This window comes from Cyrtonyx montezumae, unplaced genomic scaffold (assembly GCF_038088225.1).
Source record: "Cyrtonyx montezumae isolate F1298 unplaced genomic scaffold, pur_monq_1.0 scaffold_7, whole genome shotgun sequence".
NCBI classification, from domain to species: domain Eukaryota; kingdom Metazoa; phylum Chordata; class Aves; order Galliformes; family Odontophoridae; genus Cyrtonyx; species Cyrtonyx montezumae.
The window spans coordinates 35,427,196-35,446,887 of record NW_027072078.1 but is presented as its reverse complement, the minus strand read 5'-3'; the positions used below and the strand labels follow the sequence as shown (position 1 = coordinate 35,446,887).

Here is a 19,692-nt window from a genome sequence, read left to right as displayed (position 1 = left end):
CTTGCAGGCTTCAGTTCTAAAAATCAAAGAGCAGCTCAAGAAGCAGTCTTCCATTTGGGCCAGTAGGACAGATGCATTTTGAAAAGCACAAAGGAAAGGATGGGTGACCTACTTGGTGACAGTGTCACAGATTCATCAGATGCATTGTATTTTGGCTTCTGTTTCTCAGCTGCTCCCTAAACAATATAAGAGATTTTTTTAACACCACCGAAAAAAGGGAAATATTTCTTAAAATGGGAGGTGAACTTGTGTAATTCCTCATTACACTTTTAGTGGGATGTGTCCTCCCTCCTTGGAAATTAATGTGTGTTTATTGTATATGTATTTTTAGATGGCATCCATAGCATTGATGTTCTGAAGATATGTTTGTTTCTCTACAGATATCAAAAAAACACATAGAAATGATTGAACCAGACCACAGAACAATGTCTGCAGGTCAGAGGATTAGTGATGTTGGTACGTACTCTATTGTGTATAAATCCAATTGCTTTGTTGCAATCGAAACTGTTTATGAAATAGTCTGTGATTAATTGTTGCAAATGGAAGCTGCCATACTATTTTTATGATTAACACAAAATATCTTTCCACAGTGAGCTGTGGGGTCACTTTGTCAAGTTTTCTGTAGGCATGTAGCAAATGAGAAACCTTAGGACAGTTGAAGTAAGGTCACGAGATAACTTTGCAGGTCTTGCTTTAGATTTTGTGGGGGCCATCTGCAGTGCTGTATGTTAGAAATATTGCTTCCAGCCATGATGTGCTTACTAATGAATGGGAAAAAAAGTTTATAGTAGTACTTAATTGCAGATTTCACTGTTAAAGATACCTAAAAACAATGGGAAGGAAAACCTCGTTCTACGATTCTGTGAAAATTCCCAGCTTACACGTAAAGTTACTGAGGCTGAAGCCTTACAGTACCTGGGCAAATGCTGAAGTATTTTTGTTCACTATTAAAATTGTATCCCAGGTTTAGCCAATATTTATTACAGGGAATTGTGAAAAAATGTTAGCTTAGTATTTTCTTACTAATGTGGATATATGTATATTTTTGGATGTATATGTACATATTAGATACATAAAGGAAACTATATGTTTTTGTAATGGAAGACACATCCAACGCAGCAACTACTAAGCGTAAAGTTTCCATCTGATATGCTAGCAACTTCATTTTGGAATTAATTGTGCATGAATGGGTTTCATTGCCTTCAGAAATATCCTCCAAGGTCCTCAGTAAAAGGATCTGATAAAGATTACTAGTGGAGATTCGTAAGGTTCAGATGTACAAGGTAGAGCAAAAAACCAAAGACAACAGTGAATGATGTGGGATGAAACATCTGTGAACGGAACCTGTCTTCCATCCCCTCTGATTCTTTCAGGTGTGAAGAAGTACCACAAGTTCAACCTATTAGTTTTTCTCTGATGCACTTTTCTATGGTCACTTTAAAAGAAAAATGCAGCCAAAGTAAAACAAACAGTGCCTTTCCCAGTGCTTTTATTTTATTAAATAACTTTCCATGTTCTCCTCTCTGTTTATCCAGTGTGGTGACTCATTCTCCTTTCCTCGCTGTCTGTGCACTATTGCTTCCTCTACAACAGTGTGCCCTTTTACATTTTTCATCCTGTTCTTCCATTCTTTTTGTTGTCTACCCTCTTCACTCATATAATATTGTGAGAAAGAAAGAGAACAAAAAAGATGAGTTGTGTTTGGTTTTTTGATCACACCCCTTATCCTTAATGCACTGCACTGAGGGACAAAGCTGGCATACAGAAAGGATGGTTTGAAAAGCTGATGGTAAATGGCAGCTGTCAAACAGGGACACAGAGCTGTAATTTCGAGTGGATTAAGGAGAACCGCAGTAGGCCAAAGCATACTGGTTGGGCTATTGCAACTCTGGATGTGATAGCCGGGTAGGTTCCTCACCCTAGATATCTGTACCACAATTCAGAACAACTGGTGTGAGAGCTTCAGGCTAGTGGAATGATTTCAGAATAACTTTTGATGCCTGATCAGAAGGCAGCATGACAGATTGGAACTCAGCTGTGGCATGAGAACAGCAGCAGCTGTAACAGGCACTGCAGGGAGAGAAGGCAGATCTTTGTCTCCTCTGGAAGGTGACTGTGTCCCACCTTTATTCTGACACTTACCTGCAGCACAGTATGCTATCCTGGAAGTAAGTGAGGATCAGGGATGCTGGAAGACAAAAGATCACACCACCGTGTGTTTCCAAGATCGTGAGATTTATGCCATAGCAAAGAAGAAGCATAGAGATGTTCTTAATGACTTCAATGAGTAGTTAGTATCAGCTGTTAATAACAGTAGCAGTCACTGATTCATTTCTGATGAGTATGACAGGATGAAACTGCAAACTTGGCTATCCTCCCAGGTGAAATGCCTGCAGGGAGCCTGAATTATGTGCCTTATGGAAATGCTCTGAGGCTCTTGCTGTGTCCTGCTGCTTCTGTGAGTGGACACCGATGCTGCTACTTGAAATGACTGCAGACTGGCAGTGATTTAAAGGCTTTGGGAGCAGTAGTGAAGGATTAATAGGCAGATTAATAGGAAGAACTGAATGAGTGGTTGTTCAGAGGGTAAACCATTCCTTCTTTGAATGCAGTATGATGTTACATAGGATCACAGAATGGTTTGGGATGGAGGGTACCTGTAAGATCATCTTGTTCCAACCTCTCTGCTATAGACAGGGACACCTCCCTCTAGGCCAGATTGCTCACATCCCCATCCAGCCTGGCCTTGAATGCTTCCAGAGAGTGCTCATCCACAGCCTCACTGGGCAGCCTGTTCCAGTGTCTCACCACCCTCACAGTGAATAATTTCTTTCTATTATCTATTCTGCATGCTTTTTGATGGACAAAGTTGTAACCAACCTCAGAAGGAGGAAAAAAGTCTCTGTGTAGAACCTTGCTAACTTAGGGAAGAGGATTTCAAATCTGGATTTAGGGGAACAAAAGACAGTAGATGAACAATGCTCCCTGCAGGTCTGAAAACCAGAGGAAAAGAGTTCTTCATACAAAGATTATAGGAAGGATAAAATGAAAGAAATTTTCCCTCTGAGATCTCTTGAAGGGATAAGTGTGAGTTAGCTTCCCTGTGTGGTGAAAGACCAGCTTGGTTAAGCTTTATCAAATGCTTTTTCAGCTCAGCTGCATCCTCTGGTGGTTTTTTGTTTTGTTTTGTTTGTTTTGGTTTTTGGACAACAGTCTTTCAGTCCTCTAATAACCTTTCAAAGCTAAGTGTAATGCTTTTCCTTGTCTTTTGAGAAAGTTCTGTAGAAAAATATGCTGTTCTTATGGCTGGAGATTTGATGAGAAGTGTTACTGAGACTGATTCAGTTTATATTCAAGTATTAATTTATACAGCTTCCTATTAATTGATTCATACACATCAGTAAATGTTGAGGTGGTATTCCAGTTTGTGTAATAATTATGCCTGTAATGAAACTTGTGTATTTCCGTGTTAGAATTCATTGAAATTCCAGTAAACTCAATTTGAAGTGATATTCTTTAAGCTCACATAGAAAAAAATAACTACTTTTACTAAATTATCTGTGGAAAGAGAAGTGGTTATTTTTTCTTACTGTTTCTACCAGCTTATGTTCATTTCAGGTTCTTATTCAGCACCTACAGATCTCTGTTATGGAAACTTTTAATGTCTTTATTGTACTGTTTCTAATTTCTCTGCATAATGCTTTCATTTTATGGCTCATACTTACAATATTTTTTGAGAGGCTGACATGATTGTAAATGTTTTATGTCATAACTAGAGAATCTGGCCATTCCTATAAGAAATGCTCTTTACAGTCGGAAGTATAAACCCGTTGACTACAAACATCTATGTGAGCTCGCTGCAGCAGAAAAAATGGCATCCAAAAAAATACAGTTAAAGGTATGTATTTTTTAATCTGTATTATCATTTTTTAAACACAATGATCATATTTCTTTTCACTGCCTGCATGGGATCTGACAATGAATAATTGTTTTGTTAGTGTTCAAAGGAGCAAAATATAAACATCAACAGCAAACTCTGCTGTTAATTTTACTTGAATGCTTCAGTGTTGAAGTGTGGAATTTCATGGAATTGATAAAAGATAAAAGATAAAAAATATGTGTGGGATCTTCTCCCCAAAATGACAGAAAACATTCAACTGCTTAGAGAAAGTTTGTCTATGCTCGTTCCATAACCATCTCAAAATACTGAGGATGAGAACTTATGGGGACGAATGGGCATTGATCCTGAAAGAAATTAAACAGCAAATACAGGTATTAAATGAGACTTTCCAGAAGTCTAGCCAGAGGTAGGTCTGGGGAAGAAAATAAAAGGGTTATATGGCCGCACAGTGTAAACTTTCATCTAGGCAATTGGAAAGGTGTAAGTTTTGTTTTAAGCACCTGATGGTAATCAAGGGGAAGATGTAGGTAACTTTTTAAATAGGAAAAATATAGAAGCAGTAAAAATGAGATGTTTTCTTTGATTCAGAAGCAATGTGAGGTACTGGCAGGTGTTCTCAGAACCTCTTAACAATGCAGTCACATATGTGTCTTCCTATAAACCCCTTGGTTCTCATTCACAGTTGCATAATCTCTCTATTGCAACTTCTGACATGAAAAGTACTACCAAACTGGTTTCTTATCCGAGCACAATGGATTAACCAAATTCTTGTTTCAGGGTTCTGCTAGATACATTCATCCGTGCTTCACTTATTAAGTATATATGTTTCAAAACCTGCAGGTACTGCCTACCCAGCAGTTGGAGGGTGTGCAGAAGAGGTCTTCCAGGGGCTTTGCTGCCCCTGTTTTTGTGCATGTGAACAGTGAGGGCAGTGTGTGGTTCTGTCCTGCTTTCACGGTGCAGGAAAGCTGACTGCATTTTTAGCAGCAGATTACTTCCACCTAAGCCAAGTGGAAAACTAGCAGTTATGTTTCAGAATGTTTATTTCCCAGACTCATGAGAAATGAGATATTTATTCTTTAAAGCCTATTAGGAAGCCAGACAAGAGTTTCCAAATTCTATTCCTTGTCTTGCTCCCACTCTGCGGTGGAATGATCTGTTTGCATGAAAGAATGTCTAAGGAGGAAAGCACACAAACGAAAGGTGGTGGGTGAATTGAGGGATCCTCTGCAGATAGAAGGGTTTTTGCACTTGAAGCAGCTGGCTGGGAAGTGCTGGGGTTGGGTGGTGCAGAGGAAGGTGATGGTGGGAAGCAAGAAGAGAAGTAGTAGGAGAGGAGCAAGTGTCTGCTGGGTGTTCTTCTGTTCCTTCTTTCTTCACTGCTGATTAGCCAGAATATCTGGGTGCTACTTCATCCGCTGTTCTGTGTTGGCTTTTTCTCTAGTTTAAAACTCCATCTCTCTGAAAACATGCCTTCCTGTTCCACGAAGTTGGAAGCAATGTCTTTGTGAAGTCTGCAGACAAATTCAGAGCATCTTAAATTGGGCAGATTTAGAAAAGCACCAGTAACCAACTTTTAAAATTGGTTTTCTTTAAAAAGAAAGCTTTCACTTCACCTGTAAGAAAGCTTGTTTTCTTTTTTCTTTTACTCATCCATCCTCTTTATCCTCTGGGGAATAGGAATAGAAGAAGAAGAAGAAGAAGAAGAAGAAGAAAATAGATTATTCTTTTTTCATTTTTCACTTTAATTGCAACTTGAAGTGGAATACAATTTTTCATGGAAATTAATTACGTTTGGACGCCTTGTTCTTTAGAAAATAGCTTTGTAAAGAGCTTTTCAGTTTTCTGTTCTACAATTCAGTTTTAATTCAAATAAATTTGGTAAAGACACTGAACATACTAAAAATACTTACGGTCTTTTAATCTTCTTGCAGATCAAAAAAATGGAGGAAAATTCAAAAATTTACAAAGAGCAAATGCTACTGAAACAGCATTGCCAAGTGTGGTGGCAAGAGTATAAAAGACTTAGTGAGAACAGGTAAGACCCAAGGAATCTTATTCATTGTTAAATAATTATGTCAGTAGGCAGAGATTCCTGTACAGCACACTTGATTAAAGGGACATTAGGAGAAAATAAATCTTTGTGCAGGCAAAGGAGCTTGTGTCTGCCATTGAAAGGGTCTGTGGGTGTGAAGAGAACAGATTACAAATGGGCAGAACAAGGTGACCTGCTGCCCAAACCACAGCTTTGCTGTCTTAGATCCAGCAGCTTGCATGCTATACGGCAGATCGATAACAGCATGTTTTGCTGAAGGGAGGGTGGATTCCATATATCTTTCACATCAAACTCTTGCCCTTAGTACCCTCTCATGTGGAGAATCCTTTTTATTTAATGAATGAATTATTTGAGGTTTATCATACTTGTAAACTTAATAAATAGGAAATCAAGTCTCCTATAAAACTCATTCATATCTTGCAGGGAAAAAGTAGAAGCAGAAATACAGACTCTTCTTCATGAAGGAATTCCTAAGTATGACTTTTTTTTGGATATGTGGCACTTGGGTAAGAATTTTCAATTCGCTTCTTGATTATTTATTACAGTCAAAGTTGTCTTAATTACTTGTTGAGCTGTGTCATGACAGTTTGTGATTTGGGAAGCACAGTGCTGCAAAATACTTAGTGTTTTAAAAAGCTTTATGTGTCATTTGCACATAGAGCATACACTGTCGCAGGAGCGGGATGCTTACCAAACAGATACGGTGGCTCCAATCTGGCAACTAAGAGAGAATTTGAAGTTCTGGCTGTCTGAAATGCAATGTTACATCACAGAAGACTCGTCCCTGAAATGCAAGTTCGATCTAGCTGAGAAGTTACAGCAGGTTGGCATTTTAACGTTACTTTTACCATTTCTTATATGGGCTATTTAGCATTTTCTCTGATTTTTTAATGTAAAGTTTTGAGACTAAGGCTGACATTCAGACTATTCAGGAAGTATTCAGTAAGCTCTGTCTTGCCATCGTGCAAATCTCTTTTGCTGAAACCTGTAAACACATAGCAGAGTTAAACTGCAAATCAAGGTTTTTATTTCTAAATAAGGAATTTCATATTCTAACAATATAAAGAAGTAACAGTAATCTATTTCATGAAATAGATCGAATCTGTGAAGAAGCAATGGAAAACAAGTTTGGAATTTCTTAACCTTGAAGGTCTGGCTTTGGAAAGAGAGCTTCAAGACTACAAAACAATAGTGAGCTTTTCCTTATAAATTTAATTAACAATTTTGGAGAAAAAATATAATGCAGAGTAGTGTGCTGAGTAGCATTTTTCATCACAGGCTTTAGTGCATGGGTTTGAAGAGGAAAGTGGACTTTTCCAAGAAGTTCCTTCAGCTCTACTGTCTTTGGAGTTCCCCTATCCAGACTTGAAGAGCTTCATTATCAGTGAATACCATAGACTTGCAAATGAATACTGGTCTAAGCTGCAAGAGATTGATCAACAGCTAGATGTCATATATAGGTAATGATATCTGTTTCTGGATTTCTTTTGCAGAGAATAACAAATTTTAATGTATTTTGCAATTTACAGGTTCTGCAGTTTCCTGTACTGTAAGAGATGGTTCTATTTTATTCAGTGCAGAGAACAGTTGAGTCACTGCCCAGCTCTTTGGGGATGAACTCTGCAGCTGTATGCACAGATCTTAAATGCGTTTATCTATGAAGCTGCTAAATAGGTCCAGTCTTCTAAAGAATTTTGGGTCATTGCACTAATTATCATCGCAAATAAATGTAAGAATATATGTAGATTCAGAATAGTTGAAAGGAGGAGACATTTTTCTGTAAATGAAAAAGTGAATAGAAAGAGCACAAATATTCATAGCGACCTGGAAATATATCACAACTAGAAATTTAATATGTAACCTAGAAGTGTCATATGTTAATGGGAGTAAAGATCAGCTTTCCTGCTCCAGCTAACTTGATTCCAGGAGAATGTATTGAGTTGCAGCTGTTGTACCTCGCGTGCCTTGGCTTCTTTTTGTTCTTTACTGATATTCCTCTGGATTAAAATGATGTCAAGTTTTAAGAAGGTGGGGAGTGGGAAGGTCAGTGGATTTATTTGGAGTCTGGGCATTATTTGGAGAGAGCAAAAGAGGTCCTGTGTTTCACTGGTAAGATGATCGCAGACTAGTTCTGAACTCCCCCTTTTCCTACATGCACTTGCAGTGCAGCACTTAAGTAGTCTGCCACTGCTGATGAATCAGTTTGAGAATGCTCCAACAAGTGTAAGATGTTGGATCCCCTAGAAAGTGATGTTATCTACATATCTTTTGCATAAACTGCCTAGGTATTTTGCAGGGGCTTTGCCTGTTATCTGAAACTAGTCTTTTATTACAGTAGTGTCCTAGGTGTTATAACATGTACTTATTAAAAAATGTTTTGATCTTTCCAATTTTTATAGCACTTATTAGGCAGCAAGTGGCAAATTTATAGCAGTTTCAGTGTTAATTGCTTTTAGAAACTGATCAAACATCATAATCCTGTATTATGTTTAAAAAAAAAATCTTCAATATAAATTCACTTCCTTTGTTTCTGCTGAAACACAAACTGTTTTTGGGAAAAACCCAAGTTCTAAATTGTCCTTAAACTCTGGACTTGGAATTGATGTGTTATAGCTGATGATTCTCTTAGTACTAATATATTTTTTCGAAGGCTGAGTTATTTAAATGACTGAAAGATGGACTTAGTACTGCATATTCAACATCTCAGCAACATCCTTTCAAATGAAAGGGATATTACTACTAAGCTGAGTAAATGTGGTTCCTTTTTCATTCCCCTTAACAGGATGTTTCTGGTGGGACAGTCAGCAACGACATAATTGATAGCCAGGGAAGTTAACATCTCACTTGGTGGCATTAATCATATCATACAGTATAGAGTCATTGTTGCAGTCTGTCTGCCTATTCAACAACACAGTGGTGCATCAAGTTTATGTTGTCCCAGCTATTGTAAAGGATATGTAGGGATTACAGGGCAGATCAAGGAGCTTCCCTTCCGAGTGCTTTTGTGTTCTTTAAAAGTGTAAAGCCAGGGATTAACCCTGGGTAAATTCATTTCAAAGGAAGCAGCTGCCCCAGGCTCCGTGAATGTAAGACAACCTCCCTGTCTCAGTACTGAAACAGAATCGAGATAGAAATGTTTTCCAGTAGCAGAATTATACATAGAAGAAAAGCAAGAAGTTAGTTTAAAAACTGGGCTGTGCCATCAGCCTTGTAAACATTTGTGGGTGTCCTGGTGCTGAAGAAGCATACTGGTTTAAGTATTAACGTAAAGAGTGCTGACACTTTCAAATTTTATTAAGATGAGGTCTTCCTTTATGAAATTTTACAGAAGTTTAAGTAAGAAAATATCTTGCATTTAAAGAAGCATGGACTGGATCATGTTTCCTTTAGCTGTTTGTCTGTGTACAGCTGACCAAATCTCTTCACAGCTGACAAATCAAGACTTTTGCAGTCTGTGTTTCCCTGCTTACAATAACCTGCATGTGGCTCCAGCTGTTAGCTCCCTGAGCCGAGATCTTCCACAACCCCCAACTTGCTCTGGAGCAGCACAGCACCCATTGTCAGCTGCCATCGCAGCAGTGACAGTCAGAGGGATCCTTAGGGAGGTGAGAGGCCTGAGGCAGATGTGGGTGCAAGACTTTGCACGCCCTTGAGCCCTGCAGACAGGGGCACCAGGCCGACCTCCTGAGTGCAGGGTCCGTGCTGGTCCCTGCTTTCAGGTGGGCATCACATAACTCCTCCTGGTCAGGATGCGCTTTATTATAGGCAAAAGACTTCTAGTTGTTCACAAACCTGCATGTTTGGAAAGAATGCTGTGTGTTAGCTTAAGAAAAAGAAATGCAGTCAGTTAAGCCTCCACAGGAGTGCTTGCAGTCAAAGGGGTTCAAGTCATGGCAAAGAATAATTAATTTGTTCATTAAAGTTACTCTTCAGATCGCCTGTACCTCAACATACCAGATTATGACACAGATTCCAAAATTAATAACTGAACTAATTTCATTGGAAACCTCTCTAGAGAAAAGAAGAGGGGGGTGGTTTTTAAAGTGCTAATTTCTGAGGATCATTTGCAAGACACCCTTCATAGAGGCTGCAGGAATAGCATGTCTTTCTGTTGCCCTCTCTGTGTCACAGCTCAGCAGCTCTTGACTTGGAGACCCACAGCCTTGCCTTGCAGTTACAGGGTAGTGCTGCAGCCATTCCCTTTTTGGTGGGTTCCTTAACCCCTTTTTCCCTCTTGGACGTTGTTTCTTCTCAGTTCCTAGAAAAATGAAAGCACTCTACACTCAGCCATCTACATTCATTGTTTTTCATGAAAAATTAAGGAGTAGCCTATAAAGAAGCACTTTCGTTGCTAGAGAATGTTTGCTTTACTAAAATCATTTCCCCTTTTTATGTTGTCTCCAACACTTGCACAGTAGCTGTCAGTCATTGAAAATGAACTTTTAAACAGGAGCTGAATCTCTCTCTCCCGTTTTGAAGCCACCTTCATTTCTTTTCATGGAGCTGGGTCTAAAAGTGAACAGCTGCATCCTGGAAATAGTTTGTCAGACACTCCACGCAGTTTATGAGAAATTAAAAGAAAGTGAGTGGGGAGTACGAGTAACATAAGTCTGTCTCAGGTAAAACTGTTGAGGGAAAGATTGCTCTGTACATGATTTCATTAATTGTAATATTAAACAGCACACAAATCCAGATTATTACTTCAGTATTCTTAGTCCTAAACTGGTATTTGGGCTGGTTCATGTAATTACCTTCTTTTAATTTTCCCTAGGCTTTTAGTCACTTCTGAAAAGAAGTTACCAGGATTTAGAGAGCTTTTGGTCTTAGTATTGCTGCTGCTAATATGAATGCTGATGATAAAAGCATGATATTAATGCCTGGAAGGCAGATGTTCCGATGAAGGGTAAAGCCTGATCTTTAATCTCAAGTTACTGTGTTTGAGTTTTTGGATGTTTGTTAAATCCTACTGCTCCTATTTTCTGAAATTATGAAGACAGACTGATTATTGCATCTTCTATTTGAAGGAAACATAAATCTTATGCCTTGGTGATAGTTCTGTGGATGTTAAAAGTTTGTTTTTACCTAATTCCTCATCTAGCTGAATACTGGTATTATCATTTCATCTGTTTTAATAATTTAATTAGTGCTCAGAAGTGGAGACTAATTGTTTTCCTTTTTCACAGTGTTTTTTTTTTTCATGTTGTGTGACTATTAACATAACTTGAGGAACACAATGTCATTCCCTAATAAAAAGTCAGGTTAGAAAAAGAAGAATTAACTCAAAGTACAGCACAGTATATGCTTACATTTCTAAAGCAATCTGTGTTTGTTTGCAGTCATTGCAGTAAGTGTAAATGCCCCGGCTTTGGACGAACACTGAGTTTACAGGTTCAGAATTGTTAAAGAGTCCAACAAAAGCTTAGGCCCTTCTTAAGAAAACAAACAAAAAAAACCTCCTAGAACCAGACTCCTCCTTTTAAAATCTTGAATTACATTGGGACTGCTTATTTTGAATTTCTGTAGGAACACTGACTGGAAGGAAGAAGATCAGTGGGTTTTTCAGACTGTCGTCAATCAGTATCCGAGTGATCTTCAGCAAAGAAGGACTTTGTACCTTGATATGTTGCAGAGATATCTTCCTTACAAGTCTAGGCACGAGCTGGTTAGTATAGCTCAAATATATATGCTCTTACAGAAAGCTTCCCGAGTTAAAAATGTTTAATGAAGGTTTTTATTTCATAACTATGATTGATTTTATTCTTCACAGTGATGAGATGTTCCTGTCATTAAAATCCCCGAACTTGAAAACTGTTCTCTTCTTGTTCACATCTTCAAAATATGCTCTGTGGGGATTTTATAGTTCCACAAACCCTTACTGCCAAATTCAAAGAATTAGTTTGACAGCATTGCTTTGCTGTACCATTTTATAGCTATGTCACACTATTCAGCTTCTCTTGTTATTTTTATTTTTATGAGGATATATAGCATTGTCACACTGTCTAGGAATAGTTATTTTAATTGGCTTGTGGCACATATATAACAGGAAGAGAGAAAAGATATCTCCTGCTCTCAGGGAGAGGCTATTTTTATATTCATAATGCATTTCAAATTGATTGCTGATTCCTTTTACTCTCCACAGTGAATAAGCACATAGAGAAACCCAGTTCGAGGCCAGAATACTTCAGGATGTCGTAGGGAAAGTGGGAATCTTTTTTTATCTCTGCACATATTTTTAGACCATCTACTTTCTTGTATTTGAGGAGTGCATGCTACGGAGCAGTGGCACTGAAGTGATACCGATTTGTGGCATACTTTCACCAACAGTAAAGTTCTTGTGGGCTTCAGAACTTTTGCATCTGATAACTAAGCTAAATAATTACGTGCTTTGTATAATGTTTGCATATTTTTCATCATAGCTGTTAGGAATGGGCCTCTCTGATTCTTTGGGGAGCCATTTAAAATTTAAAAATGGTAATTCTGCATTGGATGTAGTGTTATATTATCATAATGGATACAGAAGTTTTAAGAATCTGTTTTTAAAATGTTCATTATATTAGCATAACTGACTACTTCCTTCTCTCTGAAGAAGAGCTGGTCACTGGACAAGCTAGATTCAGTAGCAGGTCATCAGAGTGGCCTGTTTTTAGATGAGCAAACAGCACGTTACATTTCTTGTGCGGGAGTTTCTCAGCCCAGTTTAGCTGCTTACCAGCAGGGCTCTCACCTGAGTTTGAGACAGCCGTATGGCAGTGTGAACCTCTGATGCAGTGGCAAACTGAGCAAAGAAAAGCTCCAGAGTGACTGATACCATTTAATCTCCAACCAGCTGCGAGCCAATGGGAAACCTGTGAGCTCGGCACCAGCTGAGTCAGCATCCCCTTGTCCTCTGCCAAAGCCTGGAAGTGAGCATCAAGGATGGTCCCTTGAAGCTTGTGAGCAGAAGGCCATCTCTAGAGCATTCATCCTTGAAACTCATATTTTTGTAAGACAGGTTCAAGTTTCTAATGCTTCAGTCTGTGCAGCATCACCCATTACTGCTTCTGCCAACAGAGTGAAGATTGAATGTCCTCTGGAACCTCACTGATTAAGATCAAAGGAGGAGTATTTAAGATGAAAAACTGTGTATTATTAGTGGCAGTATGCTCCTTTGCAAGCTAAAAATCTGTTTGCAAGTGTCTTGTTAGGAAAGAAAAAGTGAAGCTAATTCTCTCCTGTACTACATTGGTACAGCTGCTTTCAGTGGTGTTCTGTTTCTGTATAGGAGGCCATAATTTGCTCTGAAGAGCCTCATCTCACTAAAAGTGCTTGGTATTTTTGATGATGTATTGAAGGAGCCTAACTTGCCTTTTATGTATTCTATGACAAGAAGGCATTTCATTTATTTGTATTCCAAAAGTACTGTTCAGAAAGGAACAGTGGGATATCAGGATAGCGAAGTGCTGTGTGATGGAGGCAGACAATGGGGAGGGATGGGAGTGCTAGGATGGCCTGCTGATGCTGGAAGATTGCTGCAGACCTAGCATCAGGCAGAGTGCTTTCAGGCCCTGAATTGTGGATTCCATGTAGATACTGCTGATACAGTAATTAGACCAACGATGCTCATGGTTTGCAAAATATTTTACTGATGTGTAGTTGTCATGCCTGTCTGAAATGTGCTACTTTTTTTTAGGTTACTCATGAGAAAGCTTGGGATCGTTACAATTCCATTAAGAATCAACGCAAAGTCTTGCTATTAAATTGGACTCAAGCTAGAAAAGCGTTTTTCCTGAAGGCCGTGAGGGCTGTTGCTGAAGCCTCTGCTGCTCAGGAGGCAGAAGCAGTATCAGCTAGTAACAGAAGAAAGCAACAGGAGATCTGTGCTGAGCTGAAAGCCAAGGTAGGGTCAGTTGTAAATGTACCTCATGCATATGAGTTTTGTGCTGTGGGTATGACCTCTGTATAAACTGCAGTCACATTTATTCTGGTGGGTTTGCACCATCTCAGAGTCTGATGAGCTAGTAATTCTGAACTGGAAGAACAAGATGTGTTCTGCTGATTAGAGTATGAAAGGCTGCAAGCAAGCTACCATGCTCTGTTTCTTTTTAGCCCTGGTAAACCACAAAATATTTCCATTTTTGTTAAACCTCATGCACTTTGTTGAGAAACAATGTCATAATTGCTTTTAGCACTAGAATCTTCTGACATGGTAGTGAAACACATTCTGTTCTGTTAAATTAACACTGGTTTGTTCTCAGAGAAATAGCAAGTATCTGCCTTCCCTTCTGTTTTCTTTTTAGGTTGTAGAAAGAATTCTTAAAAATTGGTCCCATCTTTTTGCCCTTGAGGTTTCATAATATTCTGAAAGGTGATTTGCTGTGTGAAGAGGTGAAAAAGACTTAAAAACAAGCAAACAAAACTTGCTTTTGTAAGAGAAAAAATACAATAAGAGGAGCCTGGAGACAAGAGGAAAGTAGTACGATGTTGATGCTGGAGGCATTTGTATGGAGAATCACATTTTGGGGCATGAAAGTCATTTGTTTGAACTGCTGTGATTTTCCACTTGCACACAAATTAACATGTGAAAGTATGTGTGGCACATGATTCTTACTTCACCAACATTATCCTGAAGCCCAACTTTTTCATGAAATGAAAATTGCTAAGGGATTTGATTTAGTAGTTTAGTGGGTAGGGATGGTGATAGGAAGATGGTTGGATTAGATGATCTTGTAGGTCCTTTCCAACATAATGTATCTGTGAATCTATGAATCTATGAAATAACAGCTGAAAACCACAGAGAAGCTGACGTGTGATTAGGAAGTTTTATATTCAGGCTAGTTTTTCACTCATCATAATGCACAGCACTGCCATCCCTGTTCCTGGAGCCTTCTGTCATAGGAAGATTTGAATCCAAACATTTTAGGTCTGGAAACTACCTGGGCCTGGCAAAGTGAGGAGTTCCTGACCCCAGCAGCAGGGCAGGCTTCCTTCACCCAGCAGTGAGGAGCTCTTCCTGGTGCTGCAGGAGTGCTGGTGTCAGCTCCAGGCCTTCCTTTCTGGAACTGCTATATTTCTCTCACCTGTGCTTATTGGAGTGGAAGGGCATTTATTCCAGAATTATGCATCTTATGAGCCAGACTTCTTTTTTCTGCTCCAAAAGTAACAGAGTGTTTTGTTACCTCCACATAGCTTAAGATTCTTACTGATGAATTGAACATTGCCTCAAAGTCCTTAGATTCTGACCTTCTGTTTCCGTAACCTGGAACTGTTTGAAACTTCAACCTATTAGTGCTACACTTCTCAAAAGCTGCTTTCACAGGTGACTTTGTTTTAAAAAATAACAGAAGGTGAAAGTCTGATCAGAAACAATTCACCTCTTTCCCAGAAGAGAGGAATCAAAAAGGTGCAGCGTTTCCGCTGAAGAAGGACATCATTGTGACCTTCCTTGATCAGCTCTACAGCTGAAGGGGCTGCAGGATGGAAGGAGAAATTGGGCGAGCTTTTCTGAGGAAATTATTCTGAATGTATCCATGTGTTTTGTCTGGATTTGATGGGCATATGCATTTGGAAGTTTACACGTTACCTAGTGGTAGTTCCTTCAGCTGAATTCTCTTTGAACACTTCTGAAGTGTGCAGCTATGGAAGCTGTACCACGGAAAGGGGCTGCTGGCAGCTAAGAAGTCTCTCTGGGACTCCGGGAGTTAAATATACATAGATGAAAATCCATCCTGATGAGGATCATTAAGATGAGATTAAAAATAAGTTTGTCTCCACGAAGGAAGGACTGTAGAGCTGAAAACCAGGTGTAGGATTGTTCTAATCTGTTTTGTCATTACCTGGCTTAGTGTTTTGCATTTCAGTGAGTTTAATGTAAGGAAATCCTGCTCATACCACTTTCCCAGAGGAAAACAATGTACTTGCTGAGTGATTTATCTGTATAGTAAGCTCTAGCTATGCTTGTGAAGAGTTTGTATCCTGAACATGAGAGATGTGGAACTCCTTCATTACACCAGCAGATTTTGGGGAAGGTCACTGTATTTGTATGCCTTTCTACAGTGGCTGTAAAATGAGGCTGTGGCACACTCAGTGTGAGGTGTCTGTGTCTGAACAGACCTAAAAGTGCTGGGGACAGCTAGATATATTTTGCATACAGACAGTGCAGAAGTACAAAATGGAAATGGCTTGTGTATGCAGCTGCTGCTGGCAGAATGGGAGAAGACTGAGCTCTGACTGTGGCACCTTTCACTTTCAGCCAGTAAACCATTTACCAAGTTTTTCAGCCTTTCTGTAAAATTGTTTGCTGCTTGGTGTTTGTAGAGTTCTTCAAGAGTTGTTCTGCATGTGAGAATCTGTTCCTACTTGTAGCACAGATTTAGCAGTGCAAAAGAGAGGCAAGTATGTGTCAGGCTATGTATTTTTTATTACTGTAAGTAATAGCCACATAATATCACTCAACATTTATGTATTTCCTGTGGCAATAACAAACCAAGGCAAAGCAAACAAGCTAATGAACTCGTGATTTAAAGCTGGTTTTAAATGCACAAGAAGCAACCTCCCATTGATGAGACTGAGCCTCATGTTTGACTAGAGATGGTACAGTGATAAGAAAGTAAAATAGCAGAGAAGTTAGGTTCTAGCTTGCAGCAACTTTTACTTGGGAAATGGATTTTTAAGTTTGTATTCCACATTTCATCTCCCAGAAGATGAATGGATGTCCTTACCAGAAATCAGAGCCTGTAAGGATGAACTTTGGAATAAGTCAGGAAGCTCTGGTGAAATAAATCATGAGAGTCATTCATCCAAGTTAAATATAGTATGAAAGGAGCAATGCTATCGAGGATATACTCTCTTATCCTCAAAGAATAAAGATATGTTTCTGATAACTGTCTTTAATAACCTCCATTTGCCCTGGGAGAGGGAGACAACAGAACTGGGGGGAGGAAATATACCCTAAATGAGCAGTAGGGAATCACTCATGTTATGTTATATTTTTTTTTTAGTGTATGAGCATTTGGTTCTATAGAAGAAATGTTTTAGTAAAATTTCTTTTCTTAAACGACATAGAGAGAAGTGAATTCTTCAGTAAAAGGTAGTTAGGTAACGAGGTGAGTGACCTCCTAGGAGGGCTGGCAGAGTGCTGCTCCACAGTTGGTGCTTGACAGCCTGAACTACTCAGTGTCCTGCATCTATGGATTCCATCCAGGTGTTTGCAGGTATTCAGAATATTATTTCCTATTGAACTTATTTAGAGGTATTTGTAATCCAGTTCTCTCTACCTTCATGTAATACAATTTGTAAAGGACAGTCAGCAGAGGACCTGCAGGAGTACGTGGAAGGGCAGTTCGGTCTCACATGCATGATGCATAGGGTGAGCTTATTCTCCTCAGCATAAAGCCAAGTGTCAGTTTTCCTTTATATCTTTTCTCTTTTGCACTCCAGGATTAATCCCCACTCTAGTGCTAAAATCTTTTACAATAGATTTTTAATTTTTGGAGAGCAATTTATGCATTCCTTAAATGCAGAAACTGAGATAAATTATTTGAAAAAGAAGAGTTAGATGGAATGAATGGAAGTATTAAAAATTACATAAAGCAAGTTGAAGATTGACTTTTTTCTTTTCCTTTCCTATATAATGAGAAGAAAGGATTTTATTTATTTTTTAATAAAAGAGAGTTGTTCCTCCTTATTCAGCCAAGTCACTGATCTGAATGAATTGACTACCAAACGAGATCAATGTTATGCAACTGAATGTTTGCTTGTTTTTTAAATTCTGGATGCCTCAGTTGTCATGCTTTCTCTACAATTTGATCATTTTGCAGGACCCTTTTTTTAAAATAAATAGTGGGACATCTGTAATCTATAATTTATTATATTTTTGATTGATTTTATTATTGATTATATTACTTTCTGATTGATGAAAGCTTAGAGTCTGAGTCCCAAACCAGACATGTCTGGCTTATACAACCGAGAACCTTTCCTGGCATAAGAAGAAATAAGAAATGCTGGATGCAGCTCATGTTAACCAGAATGATCTCAACAAAATCCGTGAAGATTGGCTACATTTCACCAGTTAAAGATTTTTTGCTTATCAAATTTATTATTATTTCCATGCAATATGTACAGTGCACTAAACAGTTTATGGGCATTGTCAATGACTTGTTAATCTAGCAGTTTAATGACTGGAGTTTGCAGACAATTATGGTTCCATCATTCTGTGATGTTAGAGTTTTCTTGCTCAGAAGGATTGAGTAATGGCCATTGATGTGACCAGTTCACTTGCTAGAAATGATGGATGTAAGGAAGTTTTAATGAGCTGATTTTTAAATACAGGTGCTCATTCAGGAAGCATGTGATAAACCTGAGAGTTGCAGGACATTATGGCACTTCTCCATACCCAGGACTTTGAATCTCACCAAAGATGAGCCAGCTCTGACTCGGTAGCATTTTTCAGTCTAGAGCTAATCAACCTAGATTTATTAGCCTGAGGTCAGAACAACATTGACAAATTGCACAGCTTTTGGGTCAGATCAAGCTTGTATGTTTTAAGCTTGAAGCATATGCAGTGTTTGTCTTTGCCTGCTTTCTGTGCTTTTCTTCCTTTCCCCTCTTTTTTCCCCATACCTCCGGTATTTTATCAGATAATTATGTTATTTCTGAATACCAACCATTCTGTTGTGATCTTCTTGCAGTGTATTACATAATGTTTTGTCTGAGATTTAAGGGTTTAGTATCTCAAATGTTTTTTCTTACCTCCTGGAGCAGATCACACCTCTTTGTTATGGTGATATTTCTGTGAGGCTTATGTATAAAAAGCAGAGAATCTTATAACTTCACCCTTGTTCCATAAACACACAGTAGAAGTAGTTCATAGAACGATTTGTAGCATGTAGAAAGCAGACATTCTGAAACTACAAAGAAATAATTGTTCTTTTTTCTAATTAAGAAAAAGTCTTTAGCAGAATGAGAATAAAAATAAAGAGATGGTGCTCGGGTTATCTGGACCTTTACGTTTTACTTCATAGGGATTGAGGAAACACTAATCTGAGAGAAGCAGAAGCTCAGCCTTCAGTTTTTGCTTGTTCTGTGAATTATTTACAGGGTAATTTATAATCACATCTTTTTTCTAATTCCAGTGATTTATTCCCATTATTAGCTGCACACAACACATTTTATGTTTGATAGCTATTAAAGGCAGAGCACAGGGATTGCAAGTGATTAGCTCTATGTAAGTATTGAGTTACCAAAAGAGCCACAGCAGTAGACACCCTGCTCTATGCCAGTGGAAAGTGTATTTGTTTTAAGTGCCTTTCCACTTTGCTCAGTCCTTATGATCGTAATCAGAATTTACACTATAAAAGTCAACATACAGATATGAAAACACATTTTTGTCACAGGTTTATGGTCAAATGCTTTTCTTTCACATCCCTATTTCTCCCATAAGCATTTTATAGCTGAAGAAATCCTTTATGGTTCTATTAATTATGAAAAGTTACTTTTATTCGTGCTCTTTTTTCTCAATTAGATTTTTTTTTTCTAGTGGCAGATAGGGACTTTTATGGGACAAATTAATGCTAGTGCCAGCAGTCTTGATTTCCTCTTTTATTTTTTGCAGACTTTGCAGAGAGTAGCCTGTGGAGTACAAGCTGCTCAAGGGTACCAGACAAAATCTGCTAGGGGTGTGAACTTTCCTTGTTAATGTCAGAAGAGAAATTCATTCTGTGATTAGAAAAACAAACTTCCAAATGAATTATTTCTTAAT

The 19,692-nt window shown here is 38.5% G+C and overlaps 1 protein-coding gene across 1 annotated transcript in view; it reads left to right on the top strand.

Annotated features, from left to right (window-relative positions):
• The first annotated feature begins 425 nt into the window (after positions 1-425).
• The window catches only part of CCDC148 (coiled-coil domain containing 148), a 35,362-nt gene continuing 16,095 nt past the window's right edge, over positions 426-19,692 (top strand). Inside the window, exons 1-9 of the mRNA XM_065750868.1 lie at positions 426-456; positions 3,777-3,898; positions 5,836-5,939; positions 6,381-6,463; positions 6,617-6,780; positions 7,053-7,148; positions 7,236-7,417; positions 11,481-11,619; positions 13,627-13,833. Of these exons, the coding sequence (XP_065606940.1) occupies positions 426-456; positions 3,777-3,898; positions 5,836-5,939; positions 6,381-6,463; positions 6,617-6,780; positions 7,053-7,148; positions 7,236-7,417; positions 11,481-11,619; positions 13,627-13,833 (1,128 nt within the window). The remainder of the gene's footprint in view (positions 457-3,776; positions 3,899-5,835; positions 5,940-6,380; positions 6,464-6,616; positions 6,781-7,052; positions 7,149-7,235; positions 7,418-11,480; positions 11,620-13,626; positions 13,834-19,692) is intronic.